We start from the raw sequence: 22,889 nt of genomic DNA on the forward strand, positions 1-22,889 counted from the left end.
AAGTAGCAGCAAAAGCTTCAGTAAAAAGACAGCAACTGGCTGAGGCGGGTACATTTTGCTCTCCTGAGTTGAACTATCATGCGAGTTGTACCGTGATTCCAGGTTAACAATAGTGTGCTCAAAGTAGCAAGTGTAAATATGCAAATCTTTGAGACTAAACAAGAAATATTGATAGCACGTCAGGTCCTGAAGGGTGTGAGCATTTCTTTACTCCTCTTTTTTTACAGCTTATAAACGGAGCCGTTTTAAATAAAATGATGAGTCCATTTATTTTATGTCCACGCCCACATTTGTTTTGCCGCCGGGACTTTGTTTCTGTGTCTTTGCTGTCTTTGCGTTTCACTTCACTTTTATCTCTCACATGTGTGTTTTGCCAGCAGCCTGACACAGGATGTTTTGCTGCTGTATGGTTAGTCCACACCTTCTGCTAAATACAGGAAGCAGTTAAAGTGAGATGTTCTTAGGGTGATGATGCAGTCACTCATGGCACAATGTTCATGTTATAAAACCGTCCTGTTTTAGACCCGAGTTTAAAACTAATATTTACCAGTCCGGTTATGAAGATCCTTCAGAATTACCACAGATAAATCGTAGTATTTAAGAATTCATTTATCTCTTTCATTCCTGTTTGCATGGCATTGCTCTGCAAACAACTGTGTCAGGGTGGAGTTACAGGGACTTTCTACAAACAAAATCCCTTTGGTAAATATTTCCCAGAGCAGTGAGAACCTGGCAACCACAGCAGCAGCTCTGCCTGCTGCTTCTGTGGTTTTGAACTAATACATCTGCTGGACTTCAGTCTGCAAACTCTTTTAATCAACCACCATTTATATGCATATAAGTTGAGGTAAAAGCAGAACTTCTATATGAGTTCACTTTGGGTTATTTCTTTTGAGTAAATGTTCCAGAACCAGACAAAACGGATAAGTGAAAAATGGTCAGGAGGAGGAAAGGATGCCAGAGTGTAAATCCCAAGTGCCTGAAAGTGTGTCATAAGTCCAAGGATGTTCAAATTTTAGTTTGGAAAGCGGGTTAGAGGTCTGTCTGCGGGCCTACAAGTGTCTAAACAGGATTGTGTACTTCCTTTAACCCTTGTATGGTGTTCGGGTCTGTGAGACCGACCCGTGTTCAGTTTTTTTCAAAAGAAAAATTAAACAATTAATTATTTTTTCACGTGTAAATGTGTTGTGTCTTTCCACTCACTCCACTTGATTATAACTGATTTATTTATAACATTTTATATAAAAGAAAAACGAGAAGCACATTAATTCATAAATGTGATCTAACAAAGGTAAAGGGAAAAAATTAACCATGTTTGCTGTTCATATGTCTTGTAATTGGGATGAAGTAAACATCTGTTGAGTAATTTAACATAAAATTGTTTGATAGTGTTAATTTGGAAAGCCAAAACTCTAGCGGGTCCACCAGACCCATGAACACTGGCTGAGTAACAAAAATACGAACACCACACAAGGGTTAATATCCCCAAGTAGTTCAGAGGTGGTTTGCCGTTAGTGTAGATGTCTTTTCGCAATCATGTAACATTGGTCAGCACTGCAAAATGCATTTTAAATATCTGTACTCAGTGTTGTTGTTGTTTTTTAGTTTTATAGCCATTTAAAAGGACAAATCTTTACAAATATAAGTGCTGATCTCTCTGTGATGTGTTGACTTTTAATATGTGGGTGAAATTTCTGAGTAAGTGAGTGGTGCTGGACCTATTAGAAAATGAGGAGTGTTCTTTCAGAAAGAACTTTGCTATTAATAGCACATAAACAATGACATGCATTAAGTCTGACACCCTGCTGAAGGTCTTTAAAGCATCACTGTGTGCGCTTGAGACTAAGTATCCCATGCTTCTGTGTGCACAGGATCACCAAGCTGACTCTTAATTTCAATGATTATCTTCAGTTAAAGCTTTTTATACAAGGTGTCGATTCTTAGATTGATGACAGATTATGGCTACCTGTGTTTTTTCTTCTGTTTGGCTTTTGAATAACATCAAGTGATGTTCAGTTTTGTTAGTTTTTATAATGCAAATGATCCAAAAATGAATTTTCAGTTATCTGTAAAGTTTGAAATCAGTTCAGTCTAAAACTAACTGCTGTTAAACTAATAAAACGTCAAGTTGGGCCTTTAAGATACAGAAAACAACTCAACCAGAAAGATTAAAACACACAGGAAGTCTCAGTCAGAGTTCAGGAAGCTAAAAGAGATTATCTATTTTGTTTTTCTGTCCTGGTGGTTAAAATGATCAGAACAGTTGCCCTTTTACTGGACCAAAAAAAAGTGAGTTGCAAACTGAGCAGTGCAGATTCCTCGCAGCTCTGCAGAGTCCTCTTAGCAACACACAAAACCAGACTCCATTCAAATTCTGCTCACACACTCATCGGGGAGGCAGAACATCCTTTCGCTGGAGTGACTCGAGGACAGGCGCAAACATTTCCTCTGCCAAACATGATGAGAGCAAGAACATCAGCCTCACTTCCACAGCTCCATGACCTTTGACCCTTTACAACATCAGCCGAAGTCTTCATGTTTATTTCTGCAAGTGTTTGGCCCAGACCAGCAAACCTGAGCACTCGGCCCTCAAACACTTAAATTACTTTACCTGTGTACACAGCGGTGAATCCTGAATGTGAGACTTCATGAAGTGTTCGAACATATGTTTGGTGTTACAGCACCAAAACATATTTCTTAGTATTGTGAGTATTTTAATGCCAAGGAACCTATGGGCATTGTTGGGAAGGTTACTTTTCAAATGTATTCCACTACAGATTACAAAATACATGCCTCAAAATGTATTTTGTAACGTATTCCATTACGTTACTCAATGAGAGTAACGTATTCTGAATACTTTGGATTACTTAAGTGAGGCCCATGAGGCTACATTCTTTTGAGCAATGCCTGTAACACTCTGCCTATTGCCTTCATATTAAATAATTTAAAAAATATTTCTTCACGTCATTATGAGATGCGAGATTGCAGGGATTTGAGCCTCTTAATGCGTGTTTTGTTTGGGTTTCCACCGGTATGGAATTACCAAAAATAGAGAGGGCATAGTCGAACATATGAAACAGGAAAAGACCGCCGTGTAATCCCTTTATTTCAACAAAGTAACTGTATTCTACATACCACCTTTTTAAACGGTAACTATAACGGAATACAGTTACTCATATTTTGTATTCTAAATACGTCATGACGGTGCATGTATTCTGTTACTCCCCTGGTATAACACTGGTTATGGGTGATCCGAGCATCCACCAGCCTTTTACCTTACTTCTCATATAACACTTTTTTACTCTACTTGAGCACTCAAAGCGCTTTGCACAACATGCCTCATGCCTTTTTTTCACCTAAGTGATTTCTATCTAATGTGCAGCATTCCTTTGGCTTTCCTTATTATGATCTGCAAATCCGGTCGTTAAGTGATGACGTGACGAATCCTACTTCCGGGCCTAAAGTAGTCGGCGTTTAATATGGCTTTTGTGTTGTTAACATGTTCAATGTTATGTATTTTCTTCTGTTTAATCTCAAAAAGCTCCTAAAACAGTCAGTGATCACTGTTGACCTCGCTCGGCTTTTATTACCACTAATCATTTATTTAAGCTCAGTTTTTAAAACCTTAGGATGTAACTACAGCCCAGCCCATGCAGCAGTATATGAATGACTAACCTCGTATTGTGGATGGATTATCTCAGTTGTTCTCCTGGTTGAAGTTTGGTCCTTTTACAGCATCCTGCCATGCGATTACATTTGTTCCTGACCGAGAACACTCACGTTAACATTTATCGAGTGGAAATAAAGTTAGCTTGTTTATATTATGCTAACATAGCTGTGTCACTAGCGATCACGTAGCACATCATTATATACCAGCTAGCCCAACTTCAGTAACCCTACAAACGTCACTGCTGTTTAGTTTTCTGTCTTCATTTATGTTGGAAGTGATAACAGAGCTGTACGTTTTAATTTGTTTCCAAAACCCCGCAGTCAGGACATGCTATATTGTATTTAGATAGAAGCTAGCGAGCTAACTCCCTGCTAACTTCTAACTCCGTTAAATGTCATAAATTCCGTTTTCATGGATGCCTGGATGTTAAACTCAATTGTTACACCTGGTAGAGCAGAACACTGATCATTTTATTAAAGATGAAAGACTTTAGACAGTTTTTCAACTCTCAGTAATGCCATAGTGATCGTTTGATATATGGACCTGCAGCGGAGTTTAGACCCAGACACGGCTAGTGACGTCAGACTGAACAACCGGATACTTTTAGCTCACACTACAACTCTCTGTTTTACATCACAACACTATGCACTGTGGGTATTTCCCTTAGATAAAGTCTGCCTGTGCATTACTGGTCACACAAGTGATTATAGTGATGAATTTCAAGCCATTTGGATGAGCAGTTCTCACATTATGGCTGTAAATTGCCACTGTTACACCAACAGTGACTGCTGCCTGCTCCACCCTGTGTGCATGCACACACAGGCATGCTTGTTTGGCTATGTGAGGACGTTCAAGTACATACCCAAGCATCTTACAACCATCATAACTGAAACCCAGAACCCAAAAAACTTTATGTCTAAATCGAGTCCTGTGATGGGGTATGAGAAAAAACCTCAAACTGATTCTCACAATCGCAACTTTATAAAACTACACAAACTATATTATTGTCTATGATCTGCCTGATTGTGTCTATTTATTATCTTTGGTTTGCTGTTACGAATAACCTCAAACACTTGCTCATGCTGGCTGAGTAGTTCTAAAGCATAGGTGTCAAACTCTGGCCCGCGGGCCAAATTTGGCCCGCAGCCTAATTACATTTGGCCCGCGAAGCCATACCAAATTACTATTAGAGCAGGCCTACTGGTATTATACAGCTAATATATATATTGTTTAGTATTAAGCTTTGCTTGTTCCATATTCAGTTTTTCAGCTAAACTTGTTTGAGTCCATAAGAAAAGATTCATTCTTATATCTGGAGGAAGATTTTTTTTTTCAATAAATATTAATGTTAGCCTGCGACTTTGTTCCATTTCGAATTTTGGCCCACTGTGTATTTGAGTTTGACACCCCTGTTCTAAAGTATTGTCACCCACAAACTGACTGTTCTGCACAGCCACGGTGTGAATAGAAACAGGTGCAAGTGTCCTATTTTCAAACCATCACAATGGTTTTTTTAGAGAAAAGACAAGAAGAGAGTGAAGATTAGAGACTAAAGGAACACAAACTGATGTTGGAAACTGAACATGTGCTAAAATAAACATGGAGAAAATATCCTACAACATGCACCATACACCTTGTTCACATGGTGCCACCAACGTGTAAATAAAGTGTAGCTTTAAACACGTCTAAATTGAAACACAGACAGGCCAATTACACAGCTTAGTTTCAAGAGCAAACCCTATGAGGTAACTATGGTTAACTACTCATATTAACCCTTTAAACCTGGTGAATCTTCTAACAAACCTGCTGAACTTTTGTACTGTTATAGGCAGTAAAGAAAAGAAAAGTCAACCACATATATCTCCTGAAACCAATTTACAATTTTAAGCAATCCAAACTGTGAGATAAGATGGAGATTTATGAGGAGGCGAAGAGGAGCAGGGTCTGTGATACAATGTGTGTTTTCTACAGGGACTATAAAAAATGCGCTTGTTTTTTCTTTGGTGGGTGTGACTTTTTTCTCTTTCTTTTTACGCTTGGTTGAACAGAGGAAAACACCCCCAGGCTCAGGAAACAGACACCACCACTGTGTGTGTGTGTGTGTGTGTGTGTGTGTGTGTGTGCTTTGTATTTCTAGACAAGTCCTCTAAAGCCTCTCAATAATTGTGAATGTAAACGCTAATAGGTCATAATTCACGAGTGTGCCAGTTAAAACATCAACTATGAAAAGCAGCTGTGTTAATGAGCAGTGGAACTACCTGTTGGGTCGGTGTTGGTTTCTGCAGAAAGTTCCCACGATCAGGGTTTTTGCTCCTGGCCTCTTGGCAGGAGACCTCCTTTCCTTTTCTCTCACACCAAATTTTCAGTTCAGATAAGTTCAGAACACATTTTCATATCTAAAACGTCAGCAGCATAAGTAAGTTAATGCTCAGAGTAGACTTTAAATTTAATTTTTTTCATTGTCATTGTACTAATACATGCTCATGCTGCTGTATTGTTTTTCCTGTGCTTTTTATTACATTGTTATGTGGTTGCTGGGCAACATGATGATGTCATAATTTAGTTTACGTATAATGAAAGTTTTGTGTATATAATTGATAGAAGTTATTGTCATGAGATGAAAATGATAAGATGCCTTTCAATTCAATTTTATTTATATAGCGCCAAATCACAACAAAAGTCGCCTCAAGGCGCTTCATAGATACAGAGAAAAACCCAACAATCATATGACCCCCTATGAGCAAGCACTTTGGCAACAGTGGGAAGGAAAAACTCCCTTTTAACAGGAAGAAACCTCCGGCAGAACCAGGCTCAGGGAGGGGCGGCCATCTGCTGCGACCGGTTGGGGTGAGAGAAGGAAGACAGGATAAAAGACATGCTGTGGAAGAGAGACAGAGGTTAATAACAGATATGATTCAATGCAGAGAGGTCTATTAATACATAGTGAGTGAGAAAGGTGACTGGAAAGGAAAAACTCAATGCATCATGGGAATCCCCCGGCAGCCTACGTCTATTGCAGCATAACTAAGGGAGGATTCAGGGTCACCTGGTCCAGCCCTAACTATATGCTTTAGCAAAAAGGAAAGTTTTAAGCCTAATCTTAAAAGTAGAGATAGTGTCTTTAAAAGTTTTTTTTGCAACAAACAGGCGATTTTAACTTGTTTGTAGGAGCTTGCTAGGCAACACAATGACATCATAGCATCTGATATAGATAAGAACCTTCGGGGACCTAATGGGCACCAGTTTTGGTTGCTCATCTCCTGATCATGTAGAAGGAGCTGACGTGAGATTTCTCTGTTGTTTTTCCTCAGCATTTGTTCATACAGTAGCATAGTGCATTTTCACTCGCGTCATCTCATAACTTTAACGCGCTTTCATACGATGACGAGAAAAGGTTAACGTGGTTGCATGGCATCACTATATTAAGCTTAACTACAGGCTACTGCAGAGCTGTGGCCCCCAAATGGTGTACCTTGAGACAAAGCCAGGTGTGTCACAGGATATTTTGGATATTAATGCATTATATAACTGCTTAAAAATTTACTAATTTACTGCTGCTTACTTTACAGATTAAATTCCCTTTAAGTTAAACCCTTCTGTTAAAGGGAACTGAAGTCTGTTTGCACAGTTTGCTGGATGACGGTAAATAAGATGGAATGTGAACTAAGGGAGCATCAAGGGCTCTGTTTGACAGCAAGAAGGTTAATTAGTTGTCTAATCATAATTAAATACCAGTGCAAATGACCCAACACCCAAGAAAGGAGAAAAAAAGATGCTTTCTGAAGGCAGGATCACAAAAGTTCCCTGTCCAGTTCTTTCAGTTGCAATAGGCACACCAGCCTCCCTCACCTTAAGTGCATCATCAGTCAGGAGAGGTTGGGTGTTGCTGAGTCTATGCCAAGCAAGCTAAAGAGGCACTTAAAAATCCCAACCACCCCTTCCAAGAGAAACGATCTATTTATGAGCAACAGCCAGCGATATATCACATATCACTGCTTGTGGCTAGATTTTGCCCTGCAAAGCGATGGAGTCAAGGTATGTCTGTGTGTGACATGAGTGCGGGCTCAGTCGCTTAGTCTGACAAAAAAAAATCTGAGGAAAGCTGACAGAAATACAGGTCTGCTTTCTGTTGTATGGAGGAGCCTGGGAGACGATGCTTCATGACTGTCTTCACTTATATGAATAGATACTTTACCTAAAAATCATTCATTTTGTAAACAAGAGTCGTAAAGAGCTTAAGTCCTGTATCTTGTAAGATATTTAGGATTAGGAATGTCCGTAATTATTTCTGTCATGATGTCTGAGAACAACAACCAAAAAGATGCCCATAAAAGTAAATGACTGACAGAAAAGAAGTGAATTTGAATTCAAAGGTTTTTTAAACTAAAAATCTGCAGGGTGATCCTTTTTTTTATATAACATTCTAAAAAGCAATACCAGATTTCACTAAAAATAAAGACTAAAGATCATGATAATTATTTTAATTGTAAAAATTAATTCAGCAAAACAAAAACAAAGCAAAAAGACTTTGTGAAATCTATGTATAACAGGCTCTACAGAGAAGAACAAATTAAAAATTTATATTTTTTCAGGTAAATTAAACGTAAGTGTGTAGTACAACAACACTGATGGGGGGTTTTTTTGGCAGTGATGCCGACCGCACTGGATTTGTTTTTTTATAATGGGACTTGTTTACAGTAAGTGAAATTATATACTACTGGCAGCTTGGACCCTTTTTGAGGATTAAAGCTCCAACTTTCTGGTGAGTTTACATCCTTTTTACTGCATTTAGTTATGCGGAGGAGGTTGAACAATGAAATTACATCACCTGCATTTGTTTAGCCCACCGTGTGACTTGTTTCAGTCATGTCCTGCCCCCTCCTCTTTTCTCCTCTTTCACTAATGGAAATGTTCCATGTTTGTCCACAGAAGTTCCTGGATAGTGGCAGCTGATGCCAGCAGCATCTATTGTAAACCCAGCGCTTCCTTACATCTTTTATAGTCGAATAAACAGCTCTGCGTCCAGCTCCGGTCCCTGCTGACAGAATTGCATGTACACTAACCAAACAATGCCCCCATCCTTTTCAAACCACAGCCCACCATTATATAACCTGGCTCCCTCAGTGAATGTGACTCCCAAATGTACAATAGTTGCAAAACACACTCCAAGTCATTTTAACTTACAATAATAATATGTTTATTTCTGTAACCATGGCAGATATATTGGCAGCAACACACAAAAACCTTCACATTCTGTAAGATAAAACAGCTTCAAAGATACAAAAACGAACAGAGAGGGAAACGTGAGGAATAGGAGGGGAAGTCAGTTCGTCCAGAAGGAAGTAGCTCCCTGCATCCAAAGAGGTGGTTGGAAAATCTCAGTCCAGCACAGATCCCTGTTTAGCTGGAAGACCCTCTGACTGCCTCCACTGTGCGTTACGTAGCGTGAACCATTTCTGTAAGAAACAAACAGGACAAACACACCCATGGGTGGGGTTAGAACAGGTGGCAGGGGGTTTTGTTCACTAATGTAAAGCCTGAACACAAGATTGATGATGTAACTCTTGGACTTCTCATATTTCCAAGAATTAAATACAGGCTTCTTTAAATGCATTTTCAGCCTGAGGCTACTGGTTACAAGCCTACATGTAGACAATAACCTAACCACTACTAATACCAACTAGAGCACATTACTCTATGGGTCTCTTAAACTGGTAATCTAATCACCCAGTTTGTGTGTATTATTATCATTGTGTGTGTTCAAGTAAGACACATGAGCTAAAGAAATATGATATGTATGTGAAACTTAAACTTGACTGTTAAAAATATAGTGGTGGATCACATAATTTAATATCTTTAGAGAATAATTGTTTTTTTCTCATGAGACACTACCACCTAAATCTACTGAGCTCCTATCTGTGGATTTAGTAAGGCATTAGAGTCTGGACGTGACTAGCCTAGCTTACCATAAAGATATAGTTAGCCTGGCTTAGCATAGAAACTTAAACTGTCAATGTTTACTATCTAGCCTATTTACATTTTTAATAACACTTATTAAATTTAGCCTAATATAATGTTGAGTATTCATCATTTCAGCATGCCAACATTTTTATGTGTTGCCACATGGTGCAGAATATTACATCAGACTCTCAAGCTAGCCTAGCCAGACATAAAGCCTAAGATTAAGTGACAAAAAAAAATCTAAAGTAAAACATGCTGATATTTAACATTTGTACATGTTAATGTTAGCCTAATATATCTTTAACAATCAATAAATTTAATAAATTGTAATAAAATCAATATTTTAATATTTATCGCTTCAGCTAAAACTGGCTAGCCCGATTCTGGTTGAAATTCTTATTTTATTTTTTTTTTACCATCACAGCATTTGCAAAAGTAAATTTAAAAATAAATAAATAAATAATAATAATAATAATAATAATAATAATATTTACCATCTAAAATTTTATCACGCTAACATTGACCTGGTAACATTTTCCAAGTTAGCATAATAAAAAATATATCATTTCAGTGTGCTAATATTAGCTTGTGGCTCTTATTTAATTAAAAGAAGGGACTTTAATTAAAATTTGTAAGCTAGGCAGCATATACATGTTGTCTTTGGTCTCACAGTCAAATTAAGACATTGCTCAGTCATGTCCAGTTTCAAAACTCACAGCTTTAAAAAGGATATAACTAACAAGTGTATGATAAGGAAGCTGGTTGTTGCAGACATCTTTTATATACAGTCTATGGACAGCATCACAGGAAGCAACTTAACTCAAATTATCAGAGGTAAATATTAATTGTTATTTGCGACCAAAGCATAATCATCATACAGAATCCCCACATGGAAATATGATTAACCAACACCGAACTAAACAAAAGCCCCTTTCCATCTGACTCTCATTATCTTCACAATCACACTACAGTCACATCTTTTCAGTGCATGTTAATGTGGTCGCTGACTCATCGTGGCAGAGCAGTGACCCCACAGCAAAGTTTTTTCAGGGCAACCGCACAAAACGAATGTTTCCATCTAATTTTAACAGCATGTAGTCATGGCCCGTTTCTCTGACCCCTCTGCCAAAAACTGCTACACTAAAACTCTGACCAGAAGATGATTGCACGGAGTGCTTTCACACACACGCACACACCCGTGACCCATTGCATTGCTGTTTTAAAATTCATGTTGTCTTGGGATTCACAAGAGTGCTGATGTAATCTGGGGAGGGATGCAGACCGTGTTTGAGCCGTGTGCCTGGCGAGAGGGATGGTTTCCTCATTTTGTACTGAAAACACACAAGATTCCCATTTGGAGTCATCTGGGATTGCACTTAAACATGATCAGACTAAATAAATTCAAGAACTATTCTCTGAACTCGGCTGTACGCGCTCTATCCCGTCTGTAAAGCCAGTCCATTACAATGCAATTTTCTTCACCCACTTTTCAATGGAAGCTGTCACTTTTTGTAATCCTGCTGAACCACACAATGGTGCTTATGTCATTTTTTCCTGTTGACTTTAAGTGGATTACGTAAGACGGTCTTTCACACTTGACTCTTGGCCCTGCAGCAGTGAAAACAAAGAAAGAGTTCACTGAAAGGAGCTCAAACATGCAGCACGGAGCCCATAACATTGTAAAGGTTAATGTGGAACAGGGAGTGGTAGCCGGGGTGAGTTCATTCAGTTAAACCTTCTCCAATGAAAGCTTTGTTAACAAATACAAAACGCTTAGGAGGGTCGACAGGAAGAGAAAGAAAGGCAGACACAAAAAAAAGATCAGCTGGAGACTGAGTCAGTACTTTTTGATGAGAGGCCAGACCTTTACATTACCCTGCCTGGACTGGGCTTCCCTGTCAGGTTGGCCAAGCACCTTTGTGTGCACTGAATGGAAATACAGAATAGCCTGATTATTAGCCTTGGCAGCAACATGTGTTTGCTGTAGTTCAACCTTTTCTTGGTTATAATTCCTTCACTTTATTTCCATAAAGGACATCTCCTAATAGATGCACAAGGATCTACTGCCAAAGTGAAACGTAGGCCATAAATCGTCCACATCTTGCAGGATGAAGCGATGGTTCGAGTTACTCTTTAGTTTTGATGTTTGTAATAAACTTTCTCGCAGACTTCTGGATCCTTGAATTACTACTGTTAGCAATAATCCTTTAAATGTGCAAAACCTAATCCTTTAAAGTGGAAGTTGGTTACAAAGGAAGACCTGTGTTTGCCTTTTCTCTGCATACTCGGAAAAAAAGATTCATATCTGGGATTTAAAAGGTAGGAGGACATTTCGACCTTTGCACTTGCATAGATTCCTGGAGTGTCTGTTTCTCCAGGCTGGGGATGTGGGTCAATGCCATTTTTTCCAAAGCTGTTGTGGTTCATTTACATACAAGGTGGAGGTGGAGTGTGTCTCTCCCAACATGTCATTAATGATGTGAAGAGGTGGATTTTAATCCAAACCACAATGTTTTCCTAAATTTACCTGATGAGTCTAGGGTGCTCTAACCTAACTGAGTAGTTTGCAGAACCTAAATCCAACCAGCAGGTGAAAAAAAGGTAAAAAGAAAAAAACCTCCTAGTCTCCTCCTGACAAACCCGCTACTCTTCCCACTATCATCACCTCCTCATGTGGCCTATGCTAAATAAAAATTACCCCCTGTATGTAACAGGAGGACGCAGGTGGGATCATTATATTCCATCCTGGGGCAAAAACACATTGGCTTTTCTGGATTACACACACAAAACCACTTACACGGCTATTGTCTTCTGCTTCTACACTGTTACCAATCATCCTGCACACCTCCAAGCTATTTGATTACTCATAACACTCTTCTCTGCTTACAGTCAAACAGAGATTGTCAAGATCTTTCATGAAGATTGCTCACCTGGTGCATTATCCAAAGATATTTACTGGCTTTTAGCATTTGATTCAAAGGACTATGAATGCTTATTAGTCTACCCTGATGGCTCCATGTTTCTGCTTGATGTCACAGCAACAACATGAGTACGGCTTTATAAACAACATTATTTAAAAAGCAGGAAAGACCAAACTGATTGTCGTGCCAACATTTTAAGTTAGTTTATTTTATAAAAAGGGCCCATGGGAATGTTTTCTTTGTGTGTGATTAAATAATTGACTAATATTATTTTTCTTGCCTCTTCATATTTGTTTTACTTTTTTTCGGCACAGCAAGTAACAGAGACATTAAATGACAGCATCTTCTGGCATCACTGATTGTTGCTTTGGCTATTTGTTTTTGTCAAATTGTGTTTAAACCTAAAACTGAGTTGTGATGAGGTGGGAGTGAGAATGATCCTTGGTTTAAAAAGCTGTTTCAAATCACTTGAGTTCAGTTTGGGGGTTTTTGTTTCATTTTTTTGCTGCGCTTGTGTTACTGCAGTCCAGAAAAATCTTCTGGGACTGGTTTGTTGGGTTACAGCAGAAAAAATGGCAGGATGCACAAATCTGTCATACATGAACTGTTAATGTACATGCCATGTCTTCAGCTTTATCACTCCTGACAAACACAAACACAAACACGGGCAGAAATTTGCCTACAAAACGAAACTGATGCTGCATCAGCTCAGATGACAGAGCCACAGGTTGGGCCTCGCCTCCTGCTGAGTACAGCTAAGCAAATAGCCAGGTAATTTGCCAGCCAAATCACGAACAAGAAACTTGTTCTAAAAGGAAACATCCCACCGTTTGCAAAGTTAAAACATCATCATGGATAGCAGCTTCAGAGTGCTGCTTGCAAAGAAGAATTCATTCAAATATTCTCTTTATTAAGCTGCTTGAATATGAAAAACAAAAACGGTGTGTGTTTTCTATTCTTAACATAATTAAGCAAAAAGTAGATTTTAACTTTGGATTTTCTGGCTATAAATAAGAGATTTGGTACCGTTACACTGAGCTCTATAGACCGGTGAGGGGTATGTATTGGCAAAATTATTAAAAATGTTGTAAGTAACAAGGTCTAGCTCAAATTTGGGGTACCTGAAGATGAAATTAAAAGATCATAAAAATATTAGACAGTAAGTTATACTGCAAAGAAATGTATAATTGATGGGTTAGGCATTATTAAAGCCCAACTTGATTTATCAATGGGCCAATACTGTGGGCCAATATTAGCTATTGTTAGTATTGATGTTTATAATGAACATTTAAAAAGTAAAGAACAGACGGGAGAAACACCCTTCAACCATGTTATCAGTGCTGATGTTGCATAGTTTGCTCACCAGAGGGCAGTGAACAGATTTATGCAGAGTGATAGTTAAATAAAAGAAAAGCTCTATAACTCTATGTCTCTATAAGAAAAAATTATCAGGCGATACATCAGAATATCAGGGGGGGTTTTTTAACCAAAAATATCAGTATAGGTCTTAAAAATTCAATATCAGTCAGGCTTTAGTAATTATCCCTTAAATAACGCATTTGTTTTGTCAGTGAGGTGTCAAACATTCCTGTGAAACACCCATAGCCACTATGATATTCAGGGGGGTTTTCTACACAGCAGAAACAAATTAAAAGTAGCAAAAACCAGGAAATGGTTTGCATTTTTGTTTGAAAAGCTAACTGATTATGATTAAAGAAGATTTATATTATAAAAAGCATTTATTGACGTTGAAGCATTGATTTTAAATGTATTTTGTGCTGATATCTGAAATGTAAGCCAGAGAAGACGCATTTCTAACATCTGAACACACACGCTAATCTGGCACAGGTATGAGCAGCGACCACATCACCAGAAATGATATCATCTGAAACAGACGCAGCAGTCCCGCCCTCACTGTTTGATCCTAGGGCTCCTCTGAAAGTCACCCTGCGCAGATGAATCAGTGTTATGAGTGTTAACAATAGCTGACCCCCCTGACTCTGGGGTGACTTCATCAGGAAAGACAACTTGGAGTTGCTCCACTGCTGATCAGCTGTGGTCACTGTTGGTTTACACTCAGATGAGGATTATTTCATCACACTGTGATGTAAACAGAAACACTGAGCGCTCTGTTCGGTGTCAGCGGAGCTGCCCCACAAATTCAAAGTCTTATTTCTTAGACACTGCATGATTATTTCCTCAAAGGTCACCTGACTGAGCCTCTGACAGGATTTACTCAAACACTAGTAAAGCTGTAAAGGAAGTCAGATTTACAGACTCAACATCTCTGAGTAAAGTTAAACTTCTGAAAACCGCACAAACGGAAAGTACATTCAATAAAGTACGACTTTAATACATCTCAGAATGAAACAAAGTACTTCCTACTATAGGAAAAAGTATTATGATAAAAGACTAATGCTTTTTATCAACAGGCGTTTTTCAGCCTTGAACAGTATTTAAATATTAAAAGTACATTTTTAGTAGAAGTTGGAATGCAGGTATTTTTTATACTTTTTCCTATTAAAATGTTTCCAGTTTATGTTATAAGATAATAACTACTATTAAATGCTTGAATAACAATAATCACCACTGTCAGTCTCCACAGGCCTGTCACGGTGATCTCCATGGAGATAATAACTTAAAGGTGTCCTATGTTTGCTCAACACTATCGTTTAAACAGCTCCTTATCGATAAGCCTCCCAGATCAGTAACATCGGGAAAACTGAACTCCACACTGTTTTAAAGCATTCCCGCTCACAACGACAGTAAAGAGAGGCTGCGGGAGTTTTTTCGGTTTTACTCACTTGTGTTTCCTCCTCTGACAGTCCGCACTCCGCCGCGATCAGCATGAGCGTCGTGCCGTCCGGATGCTTGCTGACTTTGTTGAAATTCTCCTCCAGGATAGCAATCTGATCCTGAGACAGGTTCATACTGTCCATTGCGTTAGAACCCATATTCCAGTCTCCTCCTGCTCGCCAGTGGTTCCGGCGGGTTCTTGCTTCGGTCCTGATTTGGAGCTCAGATGTGCGCGCAGAGGACGCAGAGATGAAGCAGCGCGTACTTACAGCTCGGCGGGAGTCTGTGAGCAGTGTGGGTGTGTGAGTATGTGAGCGCTGGGTTTACAACTGTCAACAGAGCAGAGCCCTTCCCTGAACAAGGGAGGCGGAGAAATACAAATGTTACACCAGGGGTGTCAAACATGAGGCCCACGGGCTAGAACCCGCCTACCGGCCCACTGAATGGGCTTTGCAACATGTCAGCACCAGGAAAAACAAAAAGCTTTTTCAGAATATTGTGCAAACAACACAGTTCTGGATTATAACTCTTCCCTGGCCAAAATAACATCTCTGATAGACAGTCTCCCACCCCATGCATGTGATTGCTGCTGAACCGCAGAGCTCCTTCAGTGACAGACTGCTGCATCCTCGATGCATGAAGGAGCGTTTCGGCAGGTCCTTCCTCCCTGCAACTGTCTGACTGTACAATCAGAACTGCTCCCAACAATCATACAGGGAGTGCAGAATTATTAGGCAAGATGTATTTTTGAGGAATAATTTTATTATTGAACAACAACCATGTTCTCAATGAACCCAAAAAACTCATTAATATCAAAGCTGAATGTTTTTTTAGTTTTAGCTATTTTGGGGGGATATCTGTGTGTGCAGGTGACTATTACTGTGCATAATTATTAGGCAACTTAACAAAAAACAAATATATACCCATTTCAATTATTTATTTTTACCAGTGAAACCAATATAACATCTCCACATTCACAAATATACATTTCTGACATTCAAAAACAAAACAAAAACAAATCAGCGACCAATATAGCCACCTTTCTTTGCAAGGACACTCAAAAGCCTGCCATCCATGGATTCTGTCAGTGTTTTGATCTGTTCACCATCAACATTGCGTGCAGCAGCAATCACAGCCTCCCAGACACTGTTCAGAGAGGTGTACTGTTTTCCCTCCTTGTAAATCTCACATTTGATGATGGACCACAGGTTCTCAATGGGGTTCAGATCAGGTGAACAAGGAGGCCATGTCATTAGTTTTTCTTCTTTTATACCCTTTCTTGCCAGCCACGCTGTGGAGTACTTGGACGCGTGTGATGGAGCATTGTCCTGCATGAAAATCATGTTTTTCTTGAAGGATGCAGACTTCTTCCTGTACCACTGCTTGAAGAAGGTGTCTTCCAGAAACTGGCAGTAGGACTGGGAGTTGAGCTTGACTCCATCCTCAACCCGAAAAGGCCCCACAAGCTCATCTTTGATGATACCAGCCCAAACCAGTACTCCACCTCCACCTTGCTGGCGTCTGAGTCGGACTGGAGCTCTCTGCCCTTTACCATCCAGCCACGGGCCCATCCATCTGGCCCATCAAGACTCACTCTCATTTCATCAGTCCATAAAACCTTAGAAAAACCAGTCTTGAGATATTTCTTGGCCCAGTCTTGACGTTTCAGCCTGTGTGTCTTGTTCAGTGGTGGTCGTCTTTCAGCCTTTCTTACTTTGGCCATGTGTCTCTGAGTATTGCACACCTTGTGCTTTTGTGCACTCCAGTGATGTTGCAGCTCTGAAATATGGCCAAACTGGTGGCAAGTGGCATCTTGGCAGCTGCACGCTTGACTTTTCTCAGTTCATGGGCAGTTAGTTTGTGCCTTGGTTTTTCCACACGCTTCTTGCGACCCTGTTGACTATTTTGAATGAAACGCTTGATTGTTCGATGATCACGCTTCAGAAGCTTTGCAATTTTGAGACTGCTGCATCCCTCTGCAAGATATCTCACTATTTTTGACTTTTCTGAGTGTCACGATCCTGGGTCTTATGACCCAGTGTTTTGAGTTTTAGTTCATTTTTGATGTTTTAGTTTATGTAAGCCCTTCAGGTTCCTAAGTTCATTTGTTATCATGCTTAAGTGTTTCTAGTTATTATTTCCCCCTCGTGCTTCCACCATGTTAAGTCTCCCCTGCTTTTCATGTATTTCATGTCTGTGGCTTATGTTGTCAAGTTCAGGTTGTCATGTCTATATCTCACTCTGTTTCCTGTTTTATTGTGAAGAGGTCTGGCGTTTCTGTGTTCATCGTGTTCAGTTTTACTCTCCCACTGTGACATCATTATGTTCATGTGTGCCAGCTGTTTCCCCAGGTGTTGCCACTTCCCCTAATCACCTCCTGTGTATTTAAGTCCTCTGTTTTCAGTGTGTGATTGTCAGGTCGTCTGTTGTCCACGCCATGTTTCCTATGCCATGCTTCCAAGTTTCTTGTCTAGGTTTTTCTTATTGTTTGTTTAGATTTCCCAGTTTAGGTTTGTGTTAATTTTGCTTCAGTTTGCCTTGCCCTTTGTTTGTACCTTTTTTACCAGCCATATTAAACGGCTCGCTTTTTGTTAACATTCAAGTTTTGTTCCCTGTTCCTTGGAGTCTGCATTTTGGGTCCTTTTTCAATTCATACAGTCTGCCCTCGCCAGACTGTGACACTGAGCCTGTCAAGTCCTTCTTTTGACCCATTTTGCCAAAGGAAAGGACGTTGCCTAATAATTATGCACACCTGATATAGGGTGTTGATGTCATTAAACCACACCCCTTCTCATTACAGAGATGCACATCACCTAATATGCTTAATTGGTAGTAGGCTTTCGAGCCTATACAGCTTGGAGTAAGACAACATGCATGAAGAGGATGATGTGGACAAAATACTCATTTGCCTAATAATTCTGCACTCCCTGTAGATGTTTACATCAGCGCTGTAACTTGCACTATTTTATCAACCGATTCACACTATAACCAGGGTTGCCTCTTATCTGTATTTAATTTTATTTAATTTGATAACAGTATGGTACTCAGTTTTTGGTAACCATTGTCCTTCATGTAAATATGTAAAAATTGTGTATGTTTCTGTTGTGTCTTGTGTACTGTTTGTTTGTATATGTGTCTTTCTTGCTGCTGTTACACCCAAATTTCCCCTTGTGGGACAATTAAAGGATTATTCTATTCTATTCTCAACCAATAAGCAGTATCTGCCATGACTGTGTCAGATCTGTGATGTTTGGCCCCAACTGCATTGTTGTAAGGCTAAAACTGAGAAACTGACAGCCCTTCATGCATGTTCACATTCAAATCTAATTTAGCATCATCAGTTAAGTCAACATGAGTGTCTCTGGTCTGCAGGAGGACGTCAAAGTTGTCGGGTTGAACCCAGGCACGCAGAGGGAGAACATGGAGACTCCACTGCACTGCTGAGCTGCATGAGTGGGATCATCCAGAACCAGAACCAACCAGATCTTGTCAGAGGATGAGAAGCAACACCAGTATGTGCTGGAAGGCGTTGAGTACATCATCACTTCCTGTATATGATAAAGACAGAGACTCACTGACTCAATATCAATCCTCAATGAACAAACTGCATCTGTGTTGCTAGTGGAAGACATCAGCACCACACCAAGGCCTGTGCTGCTCGAAAAGCTTATCTGCAATACATCGGGCGCTGTGCTGTTGATTGAAGCCTTCTACACCACATGGTTTGTGCAGCCTATTTAATTCAGCATCAACAATCATAGTGTATTGGATAATGGCTTTTTTAATAACTTTGCTTTGCTTATTGGCCGTGGGGGACTTTTGGACACTCAATTTTTCTAAGATGACAACATTTAACACCATTCTGCAAGACATGGTTCCCAGATCTACATGCGTCACTGCTGCTATACATCCTGTACAATTTCCAATGTATTTGGAACAGGACATTAATCATTTTGAACTACAGAAAGATTTACCTCATCTTCAAAACCTTCTTGCTTTGTACAATTACAAAATTAGTTACAAAAAAATCCTGCTTTGTGTCAACATTTCACACGTCAAAATCAATAAGTACAAAGCAGAGACTTCTGATCGTCTTACTACTGCTCTTATCTGGTAATGTGCAACCTAACCCAGGCCCTGAGCTGCAATGTAGCTAGACACCATCTGAATTTAAATCCTCACCTGGGCTGAAGATAGTTCATCTTAATTTGCGCAGTTTGTTACCCAAGATGGATATGATCAAGATCTGGGTTCAATCAACAGATGCAGATATTGTCCTCATTTCTGAAACTTGGTTGTCTAAATATATATCTGATGAACATGTTAGCATGGCTGGCTACAATATCTATCGCACCGATAGGCTTAAGAAAGGTGGTGGTGTTGCTGCTTATGTTAAGTCAAAATTTGATGCTACAATAGTTCTATCAGAATCAATTTGCAAACAATTGGAATTTTTGGCTCTGAATGTGAATGTTGCAAAGGGTCTTTGCATAACAGTTGCTTGTTGCTATCGACCCCCTTCTGCCTCCACAGAAGCTCTGCGTTCTTTAAACCTTTTGCTGTCCAGACTAAATTATGGGGAGCTTGTTCTAGCTGGTGACTTTAACTGGGATTGGCTGAAAACAGTTTCAGATGATTTTAAATCTTTTTGTGATTCTATCAGTCTTACCCAGCTGGTCAATTTACCCACTCGGCCAAATCTCAAAAGCCCCGAAAAGTCTACCTTGATTGACTTGATTTTGACAAATGTTCCTCATAAATTTTCATCTTTGGGTGTCCTTTGTAACGACTTAAGTGACCACTGTGTTGTTGCTGCTATTAGAAATACTAAAGTGGCCAAGTCACAACATCGTATTATTTTTAAAAGAACTGTTAAACATTTTAATGAGCAAGCATTTTATCATGATTTGTCAAACTATGACTGGAAGAAAATAGGATTGATCCCTGATGTAGAATTAGCGTGGGCATTCTTTAGGGATGGGTTTATGCAAATTGTGAATAAACATGCTCCATTAAGAAGATATAGGATAAAAGGTCGTGAAAACCCCTGGTTCTCCCAAGAGCTGGCAGATATCATTCATGAGTGTAACCTGGCTTGGGCCAAAGCGAGGAAAACTGGCTACCCCAGTGATTGGCTTCTTTTCAGACAACTAAGAAACAGATGTACTTCCTCTATTAAGAAAGCTAAAACAGAATATTATCTGTCTGTCACCACTGAGAACCTAAATAATCCACAGAAGTTCTGGAAAATCATTAAGTCTCTTTCAGTGAGTAAAAGCTCCCACGCTTTACCCACCTATGTTTTTAAGGATTCTGTTCCTGTTTATGATAGGAAGGAGATTATGAATTGCTTTAACAAGCACTTTATATCTTCTGGCTCTTTGTTTGACTCTCTGAATCCAGTCTCTGTAAAATCTGGCACAAACCTTCCGGTGTACACTGGTCAGCCATTTAACTTTGTTCCTTTCTCTGTGCAGGAGGTCTGTAAAGCTCTTAAACTGTTAGATCCTAGAAAATCTCCAGGGCCAGACTTACTAGATCCTTACTTCTTGAAACTGGCAGCTGATTTTGTAGCAGAGCCTCTCACAACACTTTTCAACCTCACACTGGATATGAATAAAATTCCCTCAGTATGGAAATCAGCTTTTGTTGTTCCTCTATTAAAAGGGGGCGACCCAGCAGTGTTGACTAATTACAGACCAATATCTAATCTATCTGTGCTGGTCAGAGTTCTTGAATCTCTTGTGTGCGAGCAGTTAAATGACTTTTTACACACCAATGCCATTTTATCTGAATATCAATCAGGCTTTAGGAAGAATCACAGTACTATCACAGCTGCAATTAGAGTGGTAATATTACTGGGGCTTTGGAGTGGTAATGCAATATTACTATTGCACTTGATAAAAAACAACACTGTGCATCCCTTTTTATTGATTTGTCAAAAGCATTTGACACTGTTGATCATTGTATTTTAAAACTTAGACTCTTCCAGTCAGGGCTCTGTGAGAGAGCAGTGGCATGGTTCTCAAACTACCTCAGTAACAGGACTCAGTGCATTAAATCTGACGGTCTATGTTCTGACTTTGTTACAGTGCACAACGGAGTGCCACAGGGTTCTGTATTAGGTCCCCTTCTATTTATCATTTACGTAAACAATCTTAGTCTACATGTGCCAGATGCAAACTTGCACTTCTATGCTGATGATACAGTTATTTACAGCTGTGGTTCAACTCTTGTCCAAGCCATTGACTCCTTGCAGAAAGCCTTTTCTGCTGTCCAGCACTCATTACTTCAGCTTAAACTTGTTCTCAACGCAGACAAAACAAAGCTCATGTTGTTTTCTAAATCAAGGAGACGAGCCCAAACAATCTCATCAGTAACCACTCTTGAAGGTAATAAAATAGAGTTGGTTCACACCTATAAATATCTGGGAATCTTAATTGATGACTCGCTTACCTTCAAACCACATGTAGAGAATCTTGTGAAAAACCTGAAGTTAAAACTGAGATTTTACTTTCAAAATAAGTTGTGTTTCTCTTTTAATACAAAGAAGCGGCTTGTTGCTGCAACATTCTTGCCTGTGCTGGATTATGGTGATATTCTATATATGAATGCTTCTGCTCAATGTCTTCGAATGGTTGATTCTGTGTATCATGCTTCTCTGAGGTTCATCACTAACTGTAAATTTCAGACTCACCACTGTGAGTTATACTCTCAGGTAGGATGGCCTGCTTTGGTAAGTCGGAGGAACTCTCATTTATACAGTTTTATATATAAGGCAATACTTGGGTTGCTGCCTTCTTATATATGTTCCCTGCTTATAATGAAACATGCTGGTCGGTATTCTCTTTGTCCGCATGGCTACTTGTTGCTTTTTGTTCCATTTGCCCGAACTGAACTTGGTAAAAGAGCTTTTGTCCATTTAGTACCCTTGGCCTGGAACAAACTGCAGAAGGAATGGGAAATGACTGAATTCATTTCATTAAGTGCTTTTAAATCTAAACTACGAATCCTTGAGGCCAAGTCCATAACATGCAACTGTTTCAATTAGATTGATTGTCATTTTAACTGACTTTTTTATTTTTATTTGAATTTTATTTTATATTTTATTTGTATTCTTTCACTTATTGTTGCATGTGTGTTGTTGCTGCCTGTGTTTGAGTAATTTCTGTAACTGTGAGACATCTGCTGCTGCCTATCTTGGCCAGGTCTCCCTTGAAAAAGAGGTTTTTAATCTCAATGGGATCTTCCTGGTTAAATAAAGGTTAATAAAATAAAATAACTGATAAGTGATTATTGCTGGAAACTAGAAGCAGCTGATACTTTATGGACTCTTCCTCACCAGGCAGTGTCAGTCAATGCTACAGGACTTTGGGGAAATGCCCATTTTGTTTGTGCCATCTTCAGGCAAGAAATGAAGCAGACTGAGGTGGACAAACACATGACTTTCATTTTGGAGACTAGAGCTTGTGTCCCTTCTAAAACCAAAAGCTTTTTTAAAAAATCTTAACTTACTTTATTATTAGGTTTGGTTAGAAATA

General features: G+C 39.3%; 1 protein-coding gene across 1 annotated transcript; it reads right to left on the reverse strand.

Annotated features, from left to right (window-relative positions):
• Nucleotides 1-8,843: 8,843 nt before the first annotated feature.
• Nucleotides 8,844-15,715, reverse strand: hopx (HOP homeobox). The gene is made up of 2 exons (XM_026183686.1): nt 15,357-15,715; nt 8,844-9,126 (listed from the first exon to the last, which is right to left on the reverse strand). Exons 1-2 carry the CDS (start codon nt 15,504-15,506, stop codon nt 9,049-9,051), a joined length of 228 nt encoding a protein of 75 aa, XP_026039471.1. The 5' UTR covers nt 15,507-15,715; the 3' UTR covers nt 8,844-9,048.
• Between the last annotated feature and the right edge of the window lie 7,174 nt (nt 15,716-22,889).

The sequence above is a fragment of the Astatotilapia calliptera genome, chromosome 2 (assembly GCF_900246225.1).
Source record: "Astatotilapia calliptera chromosome 2, fAstCal1.2, whole genome shotgun sequence".
Taxonomy (NCBI): Eukaryota; Metazoa; Chordata; class Actinopteri; order Cichliformes; family Cichlidae; genus Astatotilapia; species Astatotilapia calliptera.

What these genes read in the sequence shown, in the direction of transcription:
- hopx (XM_026183686.1), bottom strand. Translation starts at nt 15,506, where the DNA reads ATGGGTTCTAACGCAATGGACAGTATGAACCTGTCTCAGGATCAGATT. An exon ending in TGTCAGAGGAGGAAACACAA is followed by an intron (nt 9,127 to 15,356) that starts GTGAGTAAAACC and finishes TGTTTCTTACAG; the next exon opens with AAATGGTTCACGCTACGTAA.